Source organism: Paralichthys olivaceus, chromosome 21 (genome assembly GCF_024713975.1).
Source record: "Paralichthys olivaceus isolate ysfri-2021 chromosome 21, ASM2471397v2, whole genome shotgun sequence".
In the NCBI taxonomy this organism is placed as follows: Eukaryota; Metazoa; Chordata; class Actinopteri; order Pleuronectiformes; family Paralichthyidae; genus Paralichthys; species Paralichthys olivaceus.
The window spans coordinates 14,268,252-14,292,085 of NC_091113.1; the positions used below are offsets into that span (position 1 = coordinate 14,268,252).

General features: G+C 39.4%; 1 protein-coding gene across 2 annotated transcripts in view; it reads left to right on the forward strand.

The window, feature by feature from the left end:
* Nucleotides 1-23,834, forward strand: part of LOC109627066 (zinc transporter ZIP11) — a 97,033-nt gene that overhangs the window by 11,307 nt on the left and 61,892 nt on the right. For both annotated transcript variants that reach the window (XM_069517498.1, XM_069517499.1), the window contains exon 4: nucleotides 6,726-6,884. In XM_069517498.1, the coding sequence (XP_069373599.1) occupies nucleotides 6,726-6,884 (159 nt within the window). The remainder of the gene's footprint in view (nucleotides 1-6,725; nucleotides 6,885-23,834) is intronic.

Below are 23,834 nucleotides of genomic sequence, written 5' to 3' on the forward strand. Positions count from 1 at the left end.
TGTTTGTTAACGTTCCTTGTGAGGAATTAAAGGCCTTACCTAAATAATGATATTCTTCTTCACCCTCTCTCACTGCAAATCCAGAATTTCAAATGAATTTCTTGATCCTTAGCCATCTTTTCACCTTTCCATCACAAGTATCAGTCACGCTGCGTTGAAATGAATTGAATTTGCCAGTCTGTGTTAGACTGCAGCGTTGAGTGGCTACATAACAAGATGTTGAAGGAATGCAGGACGCATGTTATAATGAAGCAATCACAGCAGACCGGCACGAAAAGTGTGCTATTGTGTGCACCAGGTTTTGATGGCGTGTTTTATGATGGGTGTTAATTTCTATTTTCTTTTTCTTAATTCTTTTGTAAAGAAAAATTCTTATTCTGCATCTGTCTTGTATTTGTGGTTCTGGTTGATAAAATTGAAAAGAAAGCATCCACGCTTTCTGCTTTAAGTACAATGGTGTGATTTTAGCATTTATACATAAAATATATTATTATTATTATTATTCCTGCATGAATAAACAGTATGGCAGTTTTTCTTTTGATGGCTGAGTGTAAATCAAATTAATTGAAGCAACCCATAGAACTCACCATTGACAGAATTGACAGAATTAATGGAAACATTTTCTGTGCCTTCGTGATCACATATTGATGAGTAACTGCTGTAAGTCAATATTAGACATCATTTCATCCTTGAATGATGTAGAGCATCGGGCTTTTTACAGCATACTTGATCAGCCCTGCAGCCGAATGTTCTGCAACTGGAAAACAGGCTGAATGTCACTGATTGAATTAGTATTCAGAGATTAAAACCAAGCACTAATTCATATTTCCACTAGCAAGACCATAGGGCTGTGAGAGTGGTCGTGTAGCTTCTAGAAACCATTCTCTGAGCTCTTTGACTTTAACACCCCTTCCCATGACATTTGTTCGACTTTGGTAAAAAAAATATTCGCTGTTTAGCACCTTTACACCCAGTTGCTGCCAGGCTAAAGATAAGCTTGTGAGTGATGGCTTCGATTCTTAACTGTGGTGAGAAAATCTACATTTCACAAAACGAGTCTGAGACCATCTACCTTCACTAAGACACCCCTGCATTGGCCCAGAGACGTGTAATTCCTAGTTGTTGGGGAATCGTGTAGCAAAAAGGTTGTGCATATATCATTGTTAAACTGGGCAATAAAAAACATCTGCTCTGCACGTCATGACTGTTGAAGAGGGAATCGTAGCCACTTAAACCAAATAACTTTAGAAAACCCAGTGTTGGCCTGGTTTGGATGGATTGTTATCAAATCTTGTGATTCGTGGTCCCCATAGGATTCTTACTTTATTGCTCTAACTTTAGTTTTATTTGTTTGATGTGATCTTTGACTTGTCCCATTCACTGACATGGAGGTGGTAGGTTTTATGACCAGCACTGCAGCCAGCCACCAGGGGGCTATCAAGATGTTTTGGCTTTACTTTTGGGGAGACTTCATATGATCCATATTTGTATATATCGTGTCGTGTAACGCTGTGAACCAGCGAAATTGGCATTTCAAAGTATTAAATAAATAAAAATAAACTACTATTATAGTGTTATATGTCCAATTATTGATTTAAGTATTTGCTTTATATGCAGAGAAAAGCTTTAACTACTTAACTGATAATATATATCCTTTACTTTCATCTCTGCTTTTCTTCTATTGGTCAAATAAATTACATTTCATTCTGTTTTATGGAAAAAGTATTCAGCACTCTGTTGTGTGAAGGGTTCCAGCTGAATGCTTAGATTGCAAATTAATTTGACCAACAAGTACTTAGGTGTGACCTTTTCCGGCAGAGACATTTTTGGTACCCATTAAGCAGTCTAAGTATAGAAGTACTAAACGTGCATCAGCATATATTTTCCTAATTATGTAGGATTACCTTGATTCTGCACTTGTACTTATAAGTCAATGTTATTAAACCAGTTTCATAATGCAGGATTTCTGCTTTCAGACATGTCATGCTGTGTGCTTTGGTGAATTTGCTTGACTAGTGCAGTTAAATGTCCCTGTTTGGAATGGGCTGTTTGTTTGCCCTGTGGTGATGCTGGTTGCAGCTTTCTTTCTGAGGTGTAAAAGTGACCTGTAGTAATTGAGCCCTGACAAGTAAAGTCCAGCTGCAGGACCCTGAAACCACAATGAGCTGTTTAGTGAAGCTCGACTCAGTACACAGAACACCGGACACTGGAGTATCAGTTGTTTGCTTGTTTATTCAAATGTAATCAATATTGAATGTATCACAGGTCCAAACCTCACCAAATTCAACAGTGCACTTCCCTGGTTCCTTAACAAAACACATGCCAAGTGTGAAGCTGATAAAATGAATGGTTCTCAAGAGATGTGCTCCACTGACAGACAGACAGACGGACAGACTGCCTGACTGAATTATTTAATATATATCCTTGCAAAATGCAAAGTGACGTGACGTTTTCCCTTGACTCTGAATCGGACATGTCCTTTTTTTAAATCTGTATCTCAAAAGCCACACAGGTAAATGGCCTCCTCCTCAGGGCTTTAGCGTTGTTGAACAATAATCTTCCTTAGATAATGTAATGCATTCATCTCTACATTTCTTTTACTCTGGAGACAAAGCTTTGATGCCTGCATGATCTGATTGGTTTTGAAGAGACAACCTTTTATAGAATTATTTCAAATGTATTGAAGACTCATTGTTGCTGCATGTGTCCAGAGCAGTTTGCATTGTTGCTGCACACAAAAGGGAATGTCCTAATGGATAACTGTAGTATTATATTAAGCAATAAATCAGATAACCAGTTTTGGTCAAGTATAATTGGAACATATTCAGGGATTTTTGCATGATTGCAATTTTTCCAGAATGGTTTTGAATTGTCCATCAATAAGTTTTTGTCTGTTGTCTTTTCTTTTGTCATTGTCCCTCACAATTAATATTCTAGGATTTAATTAATGTTCCAGCAGTCTGTTAAATACAATGTATTACTTGACAAAACTTGATGATTAATCTCATGGAAAAGTCTTCAGCTGAAAGGCAGACCTGCGGATTCTTGTTTCAGGTTATTTTTCATCTACAGTTCATGCACGCCTCTGCACTCGTCTTGCCATCTTCACCTTCAAAGAGCCTCATGCTAATCTCTTAACTGTAGAAATATGACCATCAACACTAATCCCTTGGAGCAGGCTTTCAGAACAACCAATCTTTACTTATCAGTATTGCACCTATTTTCTCCCTACTTTACCTCAGTGCCATGTGCGTCACATGTGCCAGACACTGAATGAAAAATCAAGCAGTTATGAAATCCATTAAATTAGGTCAGTCTCTGTTACTGTTATTGACATTCATCACTTATATGAATCCTACTTACTCAGCAGGTTAATCACTGATTGCAGGATTAATTAAGCTGCAACGGGCCTTCAGGTGATTGCTTTCAAGCAGTGTAGGACCAGTGCATCCCATGGTGTCCGGAAGAGTGTCCCTAATGATGAGAGCATTTTATGAGACTTTCGACGGAAGTTTGATAACTCATAATGTCAGTTTTCCTGTTTATATTAGGTTAATTCAAGTAGGACAATTATTAATGTTGTCTTTTGCAAGGGAAGATGGAACATAGACCAGAAAAAGTCTTACTGTTAGAATTAACAGCAGAAATTCTAAAACTAAAAGTATGTGCATTATCCAAGTGTGGTAGTATTATCCACAATCTATGGAAATCCTGGAAAACTACAACAAACACTATTCAAAGGGCACTTTCCAGTCCATAACAACACAAGAGGCTCCTCAACCTCTTCTCCTGACCTCAGAACTTTTTTTTTACATGTTGCAACTTATTTAATTTAATCAACTAGCTAATGAATAGCTTAAAGATGGTGAAGAAATTGCCAGTCCCTTCACTTTTTGTCATCCATGGTAAGTTTAACTTCTCCATCACAGAGGCCATAAGTCAACAAAAAACAACTATGCACTCATTGCTGTATTAATCCTGTAAAGCTTTCTGTTTTATCATTAGGCAAGAAGGAGGGTTGGATATATATCGAGCATATATTCCTTCGATTCTTTCTATCATTGCACCATTGCAATGTGAATTATCGTTTTTAGCACTTAAACCTTTATGCAACATTCAATTTAAAGCCCCAGTGATCCAGTATATTTGGACACCAAGTTGAATTTGGTGTCAATTTGAATATGGTATCAATTTTCACACATAGTTCACAGTCTGTATAAGATGGTGTTAGCAACATGCTCAGAATATCAAAATAATGTAAATGCAGTAATTTTGGTTCGGTGCTTAGCTGTATATGCAGATAGATTCCAGCTTTGTTCACTTGTTCAAATAAGAATAAAGCAGAATGCTCCATACTCCATCTAACCTGGGTCAAAAAAAAAAATTGTATATGACCCTGATTTAAGCAACAGGGTAGTAATTGGGTGCTGGCATTAGTGGTAGACAGGTGATTCAATAACCTGGAGAAGTGGAATGCAGACTTAATGAGTGAGAGTGGAGATTGTGAAATTGACCTGGGGGCTGACTGTAGGAAATGCAAATGAGAACAAGAAACCATGAAGGAAGAAAGATCAGTAGCACATTGTTGAAATAGTGTCAAAGAAAAAAGATGAAGAAAAGTATTGTTAATAAATCCAGTAAAAAAGAAGGAGGATGATACAAAAGTAGATAATATTTTCCTTATCTTTCCATTCCTTATCATCCAATCATCAAAATGTTTTTTTCTATTTTTAGTTTCTCTGGGACTGTGTTCAGAGATCAGTAGGTCTGAAAACCTGCTCTACTTTTTTGGATGTGGCCGCACATACCAATAGAGAATTCATATCCCATATATATCTGATGTGGGGGTAGCAATAGTGTCACTATTCTCTGAACTGCTAACAGACTGGTGACTTCTATTTTAATTTTCCTTAACTTGGGCTCTTTTTTATGAAGCTACATTGAAAATGAAAAACTTAATATTAAAGCCTAGCTCATTAATATAAAACCAAAATCAATTATCTTTTATCATTGTAAATAAGGTTGTAAAATGATCAATCTTACTTCCTCTGCCATTTTGAATGGTCTGTAAAATTATGTATTGTGTATTAATCAATGTAGGATATGTGCATGCTTTCAGGAAATAGTAAATATCAAATGTTTTACTAAATCAATCATCAAAACACAAATTACACATGTTCGATTACTTAATGATGACAGAAGACCTAAAACATGAAACCCCTCGCAAGCAAAGGCAAAGTACAAATATATTCTATGCACCTTTGAGACTCAGTAGCTGTAACAGCAATGTGTCAAATTGCTAATCATTAGCACCCCTAATTGGTGGTAATTGACATGTAGACAGCTCCCCATTTCGGCACAGTTGGCACAGTGGTGCACAATGTCCACCAGATTGCGGAATTGATTAGTAGAGAGCTGGCATGGAAGATGAAAATAATCTCCCTCACAAGTGTCCTTTTTTCTGTGATTGTGTGTTGTGTTGTTGGCTAGGTCTGAGGCCATGTCTCTATTGAGTTTCCAAGTTAATAAAAGAGCATGGAGAGCGAGTAAAATACACTAAATTGATGGAGAATCCTGGTTGGAACCAGTTGCTGTGATTGACCAACCACATCGCTGGGATGAAACTGCCGTTAATTAGAAGCTAAGTGAAGCAGAACAATTTGGAAATGAAAACCTGCTTTATAATTATTCATCAGGAAGCTGCTTTTATTATCAGTAGCATAATTATGCCTATATAGCCACTGATCATGTATTACGCAATATGGTCAACATTAAGCAGAAGGAAAGTATCCCAAGTCTTAACAGTCATTACTATATATATATATAGGTAGTATTACACCATTAATATTTTATAGTGGTTCTGTAGTTATCATAACCACTTTTACCACAAAATCATCTACAGAAATAGTATAAATTTAAGGCAATATCGCCCCCTAGACCCTTAAAGTTCAGCCTCTCATTAAAGTTCCTCTCTGAGTTGTCTTTGATCTATGTGCCCCACTTTTGTTGCCAGATGAAAAGAAAAGAAAGGTTTTATTTCCCTCGTTTCTTTTAAAACCAGCTCTTTCCTCTGATTGTGAAAGGTCAGAGAACCATGTAAACTGTAAAAACAACTGCGATCACAAACTGAGGTGTTTACCATAATGCATGTTTCAGCTCCAAGAGTTTAATATTCAGCCGTACCAAATGAGCTGCAATCAAGTCTGGTGTTGTTATACTCCATCTGTGTGACTGACAAAAGCTGAGTGATGTCAGCAGTTCAGCACGTTTGAGTGCTGGAGCTAAAACAACTGCAGGCTTTCATTGCTTTTGATTGGCAGGGCTGAACACAGACTCTTCATGTTTCCAGGATCGCGCTGGGAATCAGCATGAGAGGATCTGCCAGAACACAAAGAGTATAAGAATCGGCATGTTGCAAGTTTTCAGTGATAACAAATGAACAACAGAAGCTGCAGATACTGTGAGCTTTCATGTACCTCGAATAGACCTCCAATAGACTCTAATGGGTTTTGTTTCACAAAACACTATCATGTTAAACCACCGATGATGTCACATTTTTGCACAACATCGGCAGTTCAAAATGACGGGGGGGGGTTGGAGGTTCGGAGTAAGGTTAGGGTCAACAACAAAAACAACTAACAAAATTCACTGTTGTTATTATTTGAACTGTACAACAATTTAGTAGAAGTATGTTTTCTCAATACCCTCCCTCTCTCTTCCCTCAGGTAATGTTGGCTGCTTCCTATTGGTCGTTGCTTGCGCCAGCAATCAATATGGCAGAGGATTCTGGGAAGTACGGCTCTTTTGCTTTCATACCTGTGGCTGTGGGATTCACACTTGGGGCGGCCTTTGTGTATTTGGCTGACCTGGCCATGCCCCTGCTGGTAAGAACCTCTCATGTACTGTAAAAATATATTGAACAACAAAACAGTGTAAATCTTAATATTTAAGATATGTGTTGATCATTCTATTACAGCTCAGTAATTATTACTGAGGAGAACAATGGAAAAGAGGTAAGAATAAGAAGGCCATGTGTTTGATGCCTCTAACACGCGACAATTAAATGTCAAATTAATTAAAGCAATAAATAAATAAATAAAAGAACTACTGAAGTCTGAACTTATAATTGGATAATCTGAGGCATCATCCAAACCTCCATTCCATTTTCTGAGAAATTCTGATTTGGCTTCTTTGTTCCTCCTGTCTGTCTCTTACTTTGATTAGTACATAATTACATGGCCCTTTTTAGGTCCTTTGATAGAGAATTATTAGGGAATCAAGGATCTAGACACTTAAATTACTAGTATTCAACTTCATTGTTGAAGTAAGTGTGAGCATTATGCGACTGCTCAACATGTAGATTCTGACGTGGTGTCTGTCTCAAGTCCAGTCCCAGTAAGTTTTGTTTTTTCATCTCAGACTCTGGGGTGTTTTGACTGTCTCGCTTTTTGAGTCTGTGAACTCGACAAATGGCCAGATGGCTTTCTTTCCTCCTCTGTGTGTGTGTGTGTGTGTGTGTGTGTGTGTGTGTGTGTGTGTGTGTGTGTGTGTGTGTGTGTGTGTGTGTGTGTGTGTGTGTGTGTTATTGAGAGAGAGATTTATCAGATATTATTCCAGTGGCACTCTCAAATGTATTCTTTTTTTTTCTAGCAAGTGTACGTTACAGGTCAAACCAAGTAACGCAAGCAGCCGCAGCTAACATTCGTGCGTAACTCTTTCCCATACATTTACTTAATTTTGCCCACCACAACAATGGTGTGGCTGTGGCTCAGGAGATAGAGCCAGTCATCAACTAATGAAACTGTCAGTGGTTCAATCCCCAGCTTCTCTAGTGCGCATGCCAAAGTGTTCTCAGGCAAGATACTGCAAATGTCCCTTCAGCTGTGACGGCAGTGTGTGAATGGTGTGCAACAGAAAAAGCACTGCATATTGTAGCTTTGAATGAATGTGTCTGAATGGGTGAACGTGGTTTGAAAAGTAAAGCACTTTGAGTGGTCAATAATACTAGAAATGGACTTTGTAAATACAATCCATTTACCGTTTTAATATATCTGTTTTAACTGCCACATATTTTCTAGTTATTTACAATTTAAAATAAGCTAAATGTTATATAGTTGAAGAGCTGTGCTCCTCAGGTGGTCACTTTAAAAGCATGTGTAGAAGCGTTCAAATACCAGGTGTGAACTCTCAGAGCTCTACACTTGTTATTGGATCACGCATGTTGATACCAGATATGAACTAAGTCTTGGACTCGACCTCATTTGGACTTGTCCTTGATTTAAATCATGCCCAATAAGTGCCATTTATGATCCATTTCTCTTTGAGGAGTAAAGCAAGGCCACTGTTATTTTACCAAGATTGTTTGTGGAGCCCTGCAATTAAATGTAGTGCATTTTGTTTCATGGCAAGTGAATGTTATCCAAGGTTTGATTGATATATAGAGTACAAACCTTGAATTACAAAAAGCAGGGAGACGGGACTGAGACTGACAGAAATGTGACGCAGCCACTATAGTCGGAGCAGCAGAGAACAGCTGTTGCCTTAAGCTCCTGCAGTCACGCCAGGACAGAGGGAATGACAAGAATTACATATGTAGGAGCGGCTGACACATCACCGTCATGCACACTCATATAAGATGACACAAACTCGAATAACACACAAATGTCTTTTAGTCAGCCACAGCTTTTAAAGCTTGATAAAGATTATTTCTTGTTGCTGACATCATCTGGTTGATCATGGTGTAATAATTTCTGCTCCAATTCACACCATGAGGTTTGAATATTCTAGAGATGCATTGTGTTGTGAGCCTATTTTTCCATTCCCTATTGTGTGTGCATATGTACATTTTTCCCTGAGAGTTGTGTACTCATTCCATTCACATGGATTTGTTTAAACTTAAATGAAGGTTTATGTTGGTTTGGCTTTCCACACATGCAAACCTGATCCCACATTACATTGCATTTCAGTAGGTGGATATATCTTACCCGGAGCCGTCTCAAATTTAGGTCTGCACACTGAAGCCTGCATAGGGGTCCGTGGGTAGGATCATAGCGGAACCGAGCTGGCTGGCGGACATGGAAACTATAAATTCACCCTAAGAAGCTATAAGCCCTGTCTGTGTCTGATGTAAATCTGAATACAGAATGTTTTGTGAAATGTAAACACATATCATAGCATTATAATCCAACCTCAGTTTGCTTTTGTACATGCAATAATGAAACAATATTTGGGATTTGTTTGCTGCCTTGAAATAGTCGATGCTCTGTTAACCTTTCAGTCTGCCTCTAATTTTTAGCTTGTGCTAGTCAGAGTCGTCTTTCACGGTTACGTGCTAGGACTAAGTCCTGTCAATGCTCTTTGCTGTTGATGCAGCTGCAAAGAAATATTTGTCACTGAGAAGATAATGATGATCATTTATCTTGTGTCAAACCAAATCAAGAGATACTTTCTGCTTCGAAACAATCAGATGCTCACTAACAGCTGCACTGAGAATCTGCTTGGTTGTACTGGTAGCCGTGAGGACTTGGCAGAGTCATTCCTCGTCTCTCCTCTCAACTCAGCAGGGGCTAATTGGGCAGATGAACCTCCTGACCTAAAGTCACCCGTGCAGCAGTTCAGTCTCACTCTCTTTGTAAGGCAGAGGGGATGACCATGAACTTACTCAGAAGGTCTTTATCAGTAGTGATGGACAAACAATCTTGAATCCTTTCACCCATTTGTGAAGAAAAGCAGTTTTAATATCTTGAGGTGACAGAGCATGTTGGTCAGAAGTTATGTGTTGCGATAAAATTTAATTAAAGCAACACTGCTGCCTCTTTCATCCCCAATTTGTGCCCAGAACACCAGTTTTCACACTGTGTAGCTTTGGTGAGCAGTTGAGATCTTCTACGAGCCTTACACCAGGGACACACCGGAGGCAGAAGCGCCGCGAAGCACCACGCTGTCTGCTACCTTTCAGCGCCCATGTTAATCAGTTGGGCTGTTGACACCGGCAGCAAAGCGCCATGTTGCAATCTGCAGTGATGGTTTCAGTGTCTGTTTTATCTTTTCCGTTCATCGGAATCCGTCCAGAAAACACACTGAAAATCATTTTTTTAACAATATAAATGATATATTATATAAAATATAAATGATCATGGTACATCCCATACTTTTGATTTTCCTGCTGTTCTCCTGGAGTTTTAGCTTCCTTGATTTTTTTCCCCCCACATGATGAAATTTCCCCTTCTGCCCATCCACTGTAATTGTTTATTATATTGCTGTAACACTATTCTCATCAATTGTGTTGATTGACGGTGCATTCAATTAAAATTCAGCAGTTAACAATTGATATGCACAACAATGCATTGATGCATCTCAAAACCTTAAACTTAAACATAAATGGTAAAGTTAAGTTAAGGTTAGGGTTAACTTCACTCTAACCCTGATGTCCTCTGTGCGTCTCTTGTTGTGTGTGGCAGTTGAACTGCATGTGCATTGTTTTTAAATGTGTCCCATGTAAATTATAGAGCAAAAACTTGACTATATTCTGTCACTGCATTGTCCACATCGCCATGCATCTTAGAATTGAGAAATTTTGCCACCTCCATTGTCTGTACACTGACTATTAGATGCTCCCTTTGTTTTTGTGATTGTAATAATCTATTAGTGTGGAGAATGTACTTTGATCATAAGTATACCTTTCATAAATATACACTGCTCAGAGGGGATGGTAAGTAGGCCTCACTACACTGGAACTTGTCAGACTTGTCCTTTTAATTGCCCCCTCAGGACCAAAGACCGTTACCTGTTCTCAGGGAGGTTGGTATGAATAGCATAATTTAAGGCTGCCTGTTCTTCTCCATTAGTGGCCTAGTTTCATTCACTATGTCACTCAAGAGTAAAGTTTTCCTCAAATATCTTCAGACAAACAAACAATAGTAATACTGTGACTATAAATAATCTTGGATTGATGTGTGCCAAAAAACATTCTGTGTAAATGTAACAGTCTTGACATAGATGGTAGGAAGTCAAAACTAGACAATCTTTGCGATGGATGATTTAAAATCTTTCAGAGAGTTTACCACAGAGGATCATCCTGGACTGTGAACTGCATAAAGGGCCCGAAGCAGATGTCTTAGTGAGAGAACTTTCCGACTGTCACTGAACTATTTAGGTTGATGTGCTAAAATATGGTTATTTAACATGGTGAGTGGATGAGAATTCATCAATTTATTTTAGGTTTCTATTCTTATTTCTCTCTAGTTCAGTAAACTATTATTATGTACCCTTTCCTTTCCGGGTGCCATGGTGACAACAGTAGATATGTTGGGCTAAGATAACAGCTAACATGAAAGCAACTGGGAACACACACACACAGCAGGGGGCCATCAGTGTTTGGACAGCTGCTGGTGCCACTTTTACTGGTTCCTCAACAAACACTGCAGCTGAATGAGGAGAGTGATGGAGGAAGGGCAAGATGGACAGAGGGGGAGACCTGGGGTTGACAGGGAGAGAAGGATGGTGGTGATAAGGTAACGGGGAGAAAGAGAGAGAGAAAGAAAGAGGGAGAGAGGCAGGATCGAGTTTAGAGAGCCGTAAAAGTGATGAAAGCCAGGTAACCAAGACACTGTATAATGGTTCCAATTAGACATTTTATCAGCTCTCCTATTTCCCTCTTTCAACACATCTGTATTCTACCCCTCACGCTAATAGGATCCAAAGGGCATTGAATTAACATCTTCAGATGTGTTAATAGCAGTACATTGTGTTCCAAAACCTGAATACGAGCTGGGATATTGAAAGCTTGAAATCTCCACACCCAGGAAAGTAATTGTTAAGCAATTGGTCCTTGTATTGGATTTAATAAGATAGAGTCACAGCAGATATGTTGTTATAGAATTGTGAGCATTTCTCTGATATAAATATTGCATTTAGTGTCAGAAATGATTGTAATGCAACATCACAATGAGACTGGGTTAAAGGGTTGACCATACTTTGTGCCTTTCCGCTACGCTGAGCGTTTAGTTATCATTCCAGTTACATCTACATAACCACAGTTCTATTCATACGAAAATGAGGGTCTGCGCCAGTCTGGCATTCCACTCATTCGAGCTTGGTCCCATATTCCATTCCATTTCAGTAGGTGGATATGTTGTGCATTGGGCATGTGCGGTCAACCTGTCCAATGAGCATGGTCAAAAAGTTCAGGCTGCATGAGGACGTCCGCATGGGGTCAAACTTCCGGTTAGTGGACTTGGGTGATAACAACATTTACTGCATGGACCCTAGTGGACCTAAGCAGACTGGTGGATATGGAAACTATGAATTATATTGTTTGCTTCAACAGTGAGGGCACTGAGGGTGTGTCTTGCTGAACCAATTTATCCTCAAACACTCACAAAATTAAGCTCAACAGCAGTACTACTCACTGTGTTCTGCCACAAAAAGTATTGTTTTTCTGTCATTTTTTGTGTGTGTATTTTGTTGTTGAGGGAAAAATAGAACTGAAATGCGATAGACGACTGATTGAACTTTCCTGCAAATTACCCCAGTTCCTGGCTTTCAATTTGAAGTCATGAAGAGAAGGGGGGATCAGGGGCCACTCTCTTGTGGGATTAAGTGGTTTCAGGAAGCTGCACCTTGGTAAAATAGATGGAGTGAAAGTGATGGTGGAGAGAGCACAGAAACAGAGGTGGGGGGAAAATAGAGAGACAGAGACCCACTTTCCATTTTCCAAATTCTCACTTCTCACATGAAGCTGATTCTCTGTTCGCAGATATTTGCAGAGACTCTGATGTATCTGCAAATATCGCACACTTGAATGAAACAGGGTGCTACTTTCTCACCTTATTATCTTCTTTGTCCCACCATGCATCCATCACTGTAACAACAAATAGTGATCGGGAGAAAAAAAATGTGTTGGCAGCCTACAATGGGAGCATTGCATCATGGTATACAGTATATCACCAGATCTGGGATTTTCCCGTCCACAGTATGCAGGGGGCAGTGAGCCAAGTAGAAAGCGGTAACAATAACCAGAGCGAGGCAAACACATGACATCTTCACTGTTTGCTGTGTCGGGGGTGTTGCTGTCTCACAGGAGTGAGTGACGGGAGTGTTTTGTCATGGTTACCTAGGATGATCAGCTCAGCAACTGGGACACCATCACTGGGACATTCATGCTGTAAAGTACTAAGCTTGTTTTCAGCAATCTCATTTTACTCTGTAGCCTTTTTCTCCATCAGTTTCATCTGACTGATGAGATGAAGATTCAATTATTTTTTAGGCAAATCTATGCTGCCTTTATATTCGACAGATTAACATTGAATCTGTGGCGAAACATTTTCGAGACTACAGGCAGTGTAGACGCTCTAACCTGATAACATGAGGACCTAAATGAAAAGCAAGACAATCCCCGCCGCCCGCACCGAGGTGTAAGGCAATCAATTCTCCTGTGTCTCTTCAACATAAGGATGTTAACCCTGTCGGCAAGACTCCTGTGTTGTGACCAAGGTCCTTGCTGTGTTGAGTGTATTTTTAGTCCAACCTTCTGCGGCCACTAAAAAGCCCGAAGGTTTCCTCTGATTATGATGATGTTGATGTTCTGCAAAGAGCGAGTCTTGCTCATCTGCCAGCTTCATACCCTGTTTATAAAAGATACATAACAGTTAATAACAAGAGTGTGTGTGTGTGTGTGTGTGTGTCGTGCTATTATTATGTATTGTGTGTGATGGACCATTATTTTATTTTCTCATGTTATTCTTAGCATGAATAATTCCACAGCAGGGGATCTATAGAATTTCTCCCTTTTGTAATGCAATCTTATCTCACAAGTGGTTAGCATTCTAAATGTTCTTATGAGCTCCCCTGCCCCCTGGAACTGGGACCTTCAGAGGTGCACATGAATGTCTCATGTCTGTTCACATTGCTCTCTCACAAAAACTAATTGGAGAAGAGTGTTGAACAGAAATGGCCTCATTACCCTCCCTCGTTGCTTTCCTCCCACATTTGCAGCTGAACAGGTTCCATCCATCTCCAGGGGCCTAGGTCGTATTCTTGTTCTGACGGAGCAATGCACCTTATTACACCTCCACACAAACTAGCTTTGCAGACTTTTATTAAAATTTTTTGCATCCATCATAAGATATAATGGAAATCATACTTCTCCTCGTTCACTATTGTGTAACTGCATAATGATGGAAATATAGTTCATGATTGAATATTCCTTGCCTGTTGTTTTTTTCAAAAAAAAATGGATGTGATTGAACACTCCAACATGGGGGAGATTTCCCAGACCTTTGATTGACGGACGCTATCGCTTAGTTTGTCGTTTCACGATGGAACACTTTTGTCTCCTTTCTCTGAAGGAATGTCATTTTGTGTTGGGCATTCAATTACCTCCAACTCCCATGATTCCACGCTGCTTCACAATGCCATCAAACTAGTTTCTTTTTAATAGTTTTGATGAGAGCACTAGCGGCGCCAGGAATTTGATGTGGGTGGGCCTCCAGAAAACTGGATGGGCCAGTTAAAATATGCCAAAAAGAAAAACCCGGGTTCCCCTTCATCTCTGTTTCAGCGCTTTTCTGCGGTACTGAGGACAGCGACTCAGTAGCCTACCTGTGTGGCTCTTGTGTCGCTGTCCTCAGCTCAGTGCTGAAGCGGACAAAGACATACATCTTGGCAGTAACTTACTGGGAGAGGGCGGCCGAGCTGGATGGTAACGTTAACTCGTCGTCACTCGTAACCATACTTAATATGGGAGTAGCTCAGTCCATAAAGATTTTGCTTGGGAACCGGAGGGTGACCGGTTCAAGTCCAGCATGGACCATACGTATGGAAGGTGGACTGGTAGCTGGAGAGGTGTCAGTTCACCTCCTGGGCACTGCTGAGGTGCCCTTGAGCAAGGCACCATACCCCCCAATTGCTCACAGGGCACTTCTCCTGGGGCTGCCCATCACTCTACAATCTCTCTCCAAAAATGTGCATGTCTTTGAGCCGTCTGTGTGTGTGGGATTGTGGGTTAAACTGCATGTATAAAAATGTAAAATGAGTGTAAAAAGAATTTCCCCCTTGTGGGATCAATAAAGGAACTTTAAGTTTAAGTTTAATAACCTCTGTTCCTGGTGTCCAGCATAAAGCTGTGTACAATTGTAAAAAAAACAGGCTTTTTACTGCATTGCCTCTCCATTTATGATTTAAATCATCATAATTTATGGCTCAGTCCTGCTTCTTCCCTCTCTTATTTCCTTTTAAATTGTCTTTCTAGTCATGACTGCTTTGGGGATACTCTCTGTAGTCTGATAATTAACTATCAATTACCTAAATTATTTTTTTTTCCAATGAGGTTAATGTTAGCTCATTTGGGATGGGCGCACCACTTTGAGTACAGAGTGAGAAGATTAGTGGAACATTTAATAACCACAGTATCAAAATAACTGCATAGGAAATTAATAATGGCAACATTTCAAATACTGAGGTTATTCTAAACAAGCCTGACAATGCTGTGACCTGAAGGGAGTAATGCACTATCACTGTCTGGATTTTTAGCATGCGTCTTCTCTCCCTCCTTGACTGCAGACTATCAAAAGGCTCACACAGTCTTTACAGCCTGATAGAGTTTTGCACGAGACGCTGCAGGTAGCTAAATGGCTGGTGTGCCTGACTTACTGTTAAATCAAATTGTGCGTGGTGAGCTGTTTTCCATACAGCCTTGTAGTATTTTGAGTGTATGCATATTAAATGTGGGTGGCCCCAGTGGGAATGAGACTTGTAATCTCTGCTCTACATGCCGAGCTGCACAAAACCTAAAGTTATAAAATGGAAGGTTTATATAACTGGAAAAAAAATGAGGAACAGTTGGTTTGGCCCAGTTTTGGGCCAAGCCAACTTTCAACATCACATCAAGTGGATTCGGTTTGATACGAGAGCAAACAGCCTTGACTGAATAATTCATCACACTAGTCTCTTGCTTGTTTACCCTCTTGTTTTCATTTGACACATATGACAATGTACTTCATTTCTCCTAAGAAAAAAAAAATAGCATCAACAACATAAACTCACACTATCAGGATACCTTTCTATTACAAGATAATTCCTCCCTTTGCTATCAAAATGGCCTCAGGTCTTCGTGGCATGGATTCCACAAGATGTTTTAAATGTTTCTGTTTTACCACATCCCAAAGGTGTTCCTTTGGAAAGGCTACTGAAGTCATGATCACGTTAATGACTTGATTTTGAATTGACTTTTGCTTTGCAACATGTTGCATTATCGTGTTGGAATTAGCCATTATAAGATAGTTAATGGCCATAAAGGGATGCAGATGGTCAGCTCGCAAAGCTTGTGGAAATCACATCATGATTAATTGGTATTAAGGGGCCAGAAGTCTGCCAACAAGCCATCCTACCACCCCACTGGATGGATCATACACAAATTCTGTCCCCACCATCTGCATGCCTCATCAGAAATGGAGATTTATCAGACCAGGCAATCTTCTTTTCTCAAGTCTTCAACTGCCCAGTTTTGGTGAGCCTGTAACCAATGCCAGATATCTGTTCATGGCGGAGACATTAACACAGAGTCTGTCGGATCGTATCATTTTAGATTTAGTTAAAATGGAGTCAACTGTAGCTTCCTATATCTAACCAAGCCATTTTTGTGCCTTTACCCAACCAAACATAGCTTTGTAAAATTTGTTTTGTTTTAAAAAAGTTTTGTAAGGCACTTACCAATGATGCTGCCCTGCTGATTGTGATGTCATCTTATGATTAAATGTTTATTTGTATGGGACAATTGCTAATCGTCTACTGGGATTCTGCTGGGTCTTAAAGAGGCTAAAGGTTAAACAATTCAATGATTACAATTTTAGTCCTTAAAAACGTATACTGCCTTAAATATGTTTAGGTATGTCTTACTCATGTGAACGGTCACCGACACCTCGGTCAGAAATTATCTCAGCAAACTCAGCTTGGCTGTGGGAAGGCCTGTTTGAGATAACATGGCATATCAAGGTTTATTCTCTACCAGGTAACTTCACTTTATCTTGACTTATGGGGAAATGTTAGTAATTCTGGCACTCAGAGTCCGTATAAGTCTTAAATTTCATTCATTAGGGTCTTGTAACAGGTCAATGTAACTTGTTGAAATCCGCAGAAACTCTGGTGCATATTTTAGTTTTAAGACCTCATGCTCTCCTGATGTATCCTGTTTTCCTGGAACTTTTAATGTCATTCTTATTTATGGAAACTCACGCTCTTCTTTCTTTCTCACCAATGCTTATGCACACTCATGCACAGGTGCTCACACACGTACACCTTTGCATGTTTGTACCTAAAAAAAACAGAGACAGTTGCAAACCTTTTGAGTGCACCTGTCACATACCTGGTGCCACTAATAAGTCAAAGTTACTCAAAGCTTTCACAAATGTACACACATAAGCAACAGTATCAAGAAAAATTCAAAAGCCTTTCTTTTAGTCTCTGCTCATTTTTATTCATTTGATCTTCTTCCTTTTCATAAGCCATATATTGACTCTTGTTCCTTTTGGTTTGCTGTGGAGGCTTTCATCTTTTTCCGGTGCGTATGCAGTTTCATTCAGAAAAGTTCTCTCAGGCTCTTGCTCTTTGACTCACTGTTCCACCTGTCTTTTTGAAGCGAAGCCAGTGTAATTACATCTCTCGACTGCCATTACACTCTGCTGCCCCTTCATACATCATCGGTGTCGCGGCTTCTAGCGTGGTGCATCATGGAGCACAGCGACCGTTTAATGAGAACATGTTGTCTCTCTCTCTTTCTCTCTCTCCCTCCCTGTACTGTCTGAAAGGTTTTTTACCTACTGGATTTCATGGAGGTCTATGTTGCCCTGTGAATAAATAATGTCTTCCTTATCTGAGCCGTCTGCCTGGGCTGTAGAGCTCCTCTTTCTGTGTGCGTATGTTTAATGAATGGCGCTGGTGAAACACTGATACGCTATCTCAGTCAGTGTTTATGAGTAAAAGAGAGACGCAGGGATGCTGAGTGATCCTCAAGGGCATTTTATATCAAAAATCCGAAAAAGCAGACAGAGAATAAAAAGTAGAATCATTTTGGATCATCCGCTATTAGGGAAAATTGATTGCGGTGGCTTGTTTGTTATCTTTTCTCAGTGGAAAGAATATGTTGTTGCCTGCCTCCAGTATCCTGAGGGAAGAATGTGTTTTTGCTCAAAATGTAGGAATCAATCAAGTCTTTCAGTTTTGACAAAGCAACCCAAGGAGCCGTGACTCTCGCAATATGCTCTCTAGAAATTCTTTCTGTGCTGCTGAACATCATTTCTTGCTGGTAGCGGGTGAGTGGGGATGGTCACTTGCCAAGAGCTTCAGCCATCATTAAGTTTATAATACACCCTCTGAGCAGTGCTACTTGTTCTGGGCATAGTGAACACCACTGTGGATCTTTTGGAAAGTGACGAGACAGGCTCGCCAGGTCAGGGCTAGCTGCTTAGCATTTTAGCTCCATCAGCAGAGCAATTAACGAGATCAGAGCAAACCATTCAGCGGGCAACCACCTGCAGGGTTTGTCAGTTAGAAACCCATCGCCTCCTGAACCTCAGTGCTGCTCCCAGTGGTTAGGACTGTCCCTTGCATAGATGTTTGCTGCCATTGGTGGGAATGGTTGTGTTATAGGGGTAAGTCATGAAAGGCTTAGAATTATCTGAGCCGCAGCACTGCGTAGATGCAGGCAGTTGGGGGATTAATTTTTATATTCTGGGGTTCTAGTAAATGGAAACATATACTAGAGGGGCACTGGAAGAGATCATGCCTTGGCCAAGGCTAATGCCAGGGACTCACTGGAGACGGAGGTGCCGTGAAGCGTCAATTCTAGTGCAGTCGCCTGGCTGTTCACACAAGAAGCACATTTCTTGGCGCCGGTCAGCCCACGATTCTGTTTCTTCTGATACTTTGTAATAACACATATTGTAGAGTGGCTGTGTATATTTATACTTTTAGCGCAATCTGTTACCAAATTAAATTACGTTTTTTAAATAATAATAATAATAAATTCATGGAAATTGGAGTTTTTGCATAGTTCTTCTGATGAACAGCAAAGGAAATCTAGGCACAGATCTATGGCATTTGATGGCTAATTGCAATAGTTGTACATCGATTGCAAATAAAGGTAGCAGTCTAATTTTTGAATACATTTTTTTATTTTAAGGTTTTTTATTATTAGTTTCTGGATAAGACAGGTAGATAAAATCCAAGTGCAAACAGAAAAAGAGTAAGCTTTTTAAGCTTTGGAAAACTGACATCTTGACAAACTAGCAACACAAACAGGGACTACAGAAAAGTTAGTTGCACAATAGTCCAAACATGAATCATACCAGCTCTAAGAGATCAACCTTTATTTCTATTTTTACTGAGGAACACTTTGTCAAGGCTCTGTACCAGGGTCCCTCCTCTGGCTGCCATCTGGCAAACACTGCCGGGGGTGAGCAGCATGAGAGGAGCCACTGTAGCGTGTCCTGATTCCTCTAGTCCCACTGTCTCATGCTAAGTTCTTGATGAGAATGTTTGCTAGATAAAAGAAAGCAGACATGAGCTTGTGTGTCAAATTGTGATACTTGGTGGTGCTGTAACTCCAACTAACCCCCCCACTATAAAAATAATGTCCAAATACCTATAGCTACAACCGATTTGAAGAAAAGGTATATCTACAACATTGATTGAGCATCTTTCACGTATTTGAACATGGAATACATGCATACAAATTGTCATTTTAAGTGTGTTTTTTTAATATCAAACAAGCTGCAAAAAAACTGCAACCTTTTTTTACTTCAAGGGTATTTTTCTGATTTAATGCCCTGCTGCTAGTGCTTGGGGTATTCAGATTGGGCAAAAACATGTGGACTGAAAAGACAGGGATTTAAATATCACAAAGGTATTGAATAGTCATGCATTGACTACCTGCCTAGTCATGGTGAGCTAATCTGTTCATTATGTGCGCGCGTGACTCTTGACTTGTGTGCTTTATTCACTGTTGCTGTGGCTTTATATCGATCAGGTGTGCCACCTGTTTCACTTCCTCTCTGATGGATGCATTCTGGTCTTATTTTGTCACAACATCCTCCTCTTCTTATTTCTTTTCCTCCACTTTCTGCACGTCAAGGAGCTGTGTAATAGCAGTTAACAAAAGTACATAATGTAACAATTACGGTAACAAGACCATCAGTTAGTCTGTGGTGCCACACCAGTAGTAATTATTGATGCTGCAAAAGAAACATTGTAATATCTTACTAATAATACTTATTCCACTCGAGCTTTCTAATTCCATGGTTTCATTCGCAGTACATGTGTTGAAAATCAAAATTAGAGTTACAAGTTACAAGCAGTGTTTTGCTAAAGTTACAAAACACATGGTAACTCCACAAGTTTATAGTTATATACTATTTGAAAAACTTTGTTGACCCCATCTAGGTCATGGAACCTGCTAGAAATCCCTGCTGATCCAGCATTAGAGAATTATTTATTGCGTTCAGAGGTTAAATTGGGCCCTCTGGAGCTGAGCTTTGCCTCCACAAGCCCGAATCTCAACCCTGCCAGAGCAGATTTCCATCTTCTTTGATATCATATTACATATTTTTTCTCCCAGTAAATGGGTTCAATTGAATGATTTTCCAGACAGCAAAGATACGTTTAAAGTGATTTCTACACTAATACCAAGGTTAAAAACAAGGTTTACTGCAATCAGTGATCAGACATTGAGTCAAATATCTTTTTAAGTTTTCAAAAGTTAATTTAGGCATTGACTAGCTGTTTTTACATTTACGGGTAAACATAAATTTGGCAAACATGAATTAATTTGATATATATAAATGTCTGTACAGTTAAAGGGATAGTTCACCCAAAAAAGAAAATTAATCTATTCATCACTAAGGGGTGGGTGAAGTGTTTGACTCCACAAAATATAATTGGAGTTTCAGTGGTAAACAGCATTGTAGGTCCAATACAATTGAAGTAAATGAAGTAACTCATGGATTTCATAGCAATAGCTGCAGTTATTGCAGCAGTAACTAGGAGGAGGATGATAGCGGACATTCAGGCTAAAAAAATTGTTTTAAATGATGCCGCTTCAAGTCGAATTTGAATGTTGGGGCTAATGCATCACATTAATTAATGATGAAGTGAGATTTGTGATAGATGTGGGTTTGTTGTATAATTCTGTCATGCAGAAGATTGACAGACAGGGCATCAGTGGAGCTGCACCATCTGTAGAGAGAGAGACTGTAAGAGTAAAGTAACATTATTGATTCTGACAATACCTATTGTCCACAGCTGCTTTACACTTTAAGACATGCTTCTCCTTCAGATAATTAAATTCAAGCAGACAGATAAAAGCAGCAGATGTTAATTATTTTTCCAATTATGTGAAGGACTTAAAATAACCAAAAGCTGAAAAATGACTGTTTTTCAGTTGCAGTAATGTGATGTGTGTGTGTGTGAGCAGCTTTATGGATAGTGGAGGCAGTTTAAATAGAAACATGCCTGTTCCATCAAACCATATCCATTAGGGGAGTAATTGTCAAAATTGTCAGCACTCCACTGACATTGATGGACATACAGTTACATGATCTAAATCCATGTAGTGTCTCCTGAGATATTTTTTATTCTGTATAGACTTTGTCCTTGTCAAAACCTGATTCCTATATTGTTCTCTATATCCCCTGTATTGCAATTCAAATCAAGACACTCAACTGTCCAAATTTATTTTGCAAGTAGCAGCTAATTTAGCCTGGAGCCTCAAGCAGAAATGGGGAAGGGGGCTGCAGATGTCTGGTATACTTCACTCCTTGATTATCTTTTAATTTTCAAGGTGCTGTCACCTTGTTTGATCTGGACCTTCTTATCTTGCTAGTTCAGTCTTGTCTTACTTAAAATAACAGGTGGGAAATGTTCTTTAGACCAGTGGATCAAAATGTTGTCAAAAGAGGTGACGTGATCTCAGTAGAATTGGAAGCAGCTCGCAGGATTGCTTGTAGTCTTCTGACAAAATATTTTTTCAAGGGTGAGGATGTTTGTTTTGCTGGTAGTAAAACCATAATTTATATGTTACATGTGGAAACCATGCAACAAAGTGAGTTGGTTCAGTCTTTTTCTCGATTCAAACAGAAAGACTACTTTTTTTAATGTGGCAGTTAAAAGTTTGCTAATACAATAGCGAAACTGACAACACGTCAATGTCAGACGCACTGTCTTCAAACCAATCAATGTCAAGCATAGGTAGATGCAGCCCACGTAGGTTATGACAATTATCGTTTTTGTATAAAACAGTGTGAAACTGAAAATCAGAGCAAAAGCAATAAAAGGTCATATTTATTTTTTCCTGATCTGAAGTTAGAAATTCAACACCGGTTTAGTGGCAACCTCGGGCTCTTGGCCAAGAGGCAACACTGCTTTGTGCTTTTGAAACCAAATGCTACATGTTGCACTCTTGACAGGGAGCACATTTTCCACAGGCTGCCTCCATTGTTTTGTGTGCACGCAGGTGTGTGTCCAAGAACAGGACCATCTGTGACTGTGGTCCACTTTAATGGACAAGAAAGCGCAGGCCCTTTCACTGAGTTTGCTCTCAGTCTGCATGTAATTAGCATCTGATTTTCAATGGCAGCAGCTAATTATGCAATCAGTGCCTGGGACTGCCTGTTCCGCACGCAGATAACTTAGCCTTGAAGATGCCAGAGTTCTCTCTCCAGTCATATGAGCTTCAAATGTGTATGGATTTCTGCAGACGCTTCAGGCTGCTTACATCTCGGATTCAACCGATCACATTGACTGTGTTGTGCTCATTTCATGGTGGCAAACATAATTACTACAGCTCATAGTAATTCATTGGATTGCAAAAATATACTTTTGTTGCTGTCAAGTAAAAATCTGGTTGGGCAAATATTGTAGTTTAATTTGTCAGAAAATGACAAGGTCTGACAGCAGCAGATAGGCATGAAATGTCATCATCCTCTTTTTCACACTGTCTGACTGTATGCTCAAAGTGTTAAAGCATACTGCTGGATATTACATTTGTCGACGTGAAGCATTTTTTTCTTTATTGCTTTTTTTCATGTCTGTCATTCAAATTAAAGGCAAGCCATTAATCACTGTTTTTAAAGTCAGATTTCAGTTTTGAGTTTAAAGTAGAGCTGAAATTATTAACAGAATGATCAATTAGTCTCTTTAAAGAAACATCGACAAGGATTTCTCCCTGTCTTCTAATTTTTCAAGCAGTAAAATCAAGAAGCTTTTCTGTGATCATTAAGGAAATATCTTGTGTGTCGAGTGATTAATTATGTAGCAAAAAATAATCAATGCTATTCTCACTCTGTGACAGTTTTGCAGTCAACACAATAATTCATTAAGATGCAGTGCAGATTTTTAGGTAAGTATGGTGTTTATTTCTTCACAAAATTTGCACACTTCCACCTACGCATATGACATGAGTGCACAGGACAGCATCCGGTCTCAACAGACCATTTCTGCTCGGAATACACAACTGCAGTTCCGCCGGGACTGGGCTGAGGAATTGTTGTCCGAATTGTCTGAATTTTTCGTGCGTGCATTTTGAGACTAAATAAACACCATAATTATGACTCAAGTCTGATCAATGTTAAGGCCACTGTGGGTAATAACTAAAATTATGGAGCTGGGGAAGGGGGACTAATAATGAACAAAAAAAAGATCATACATTTACAAGAGAAAAAAAGAAAAGGAATCTACAAGTAATAAATTGAGGATTTTCTGAGAATCAGAAATTAAAATGCAATGTAAAGCTCCAATCATAATCAAATACATCTATGGGCAATTAAAATTGGATTTGTGATTTT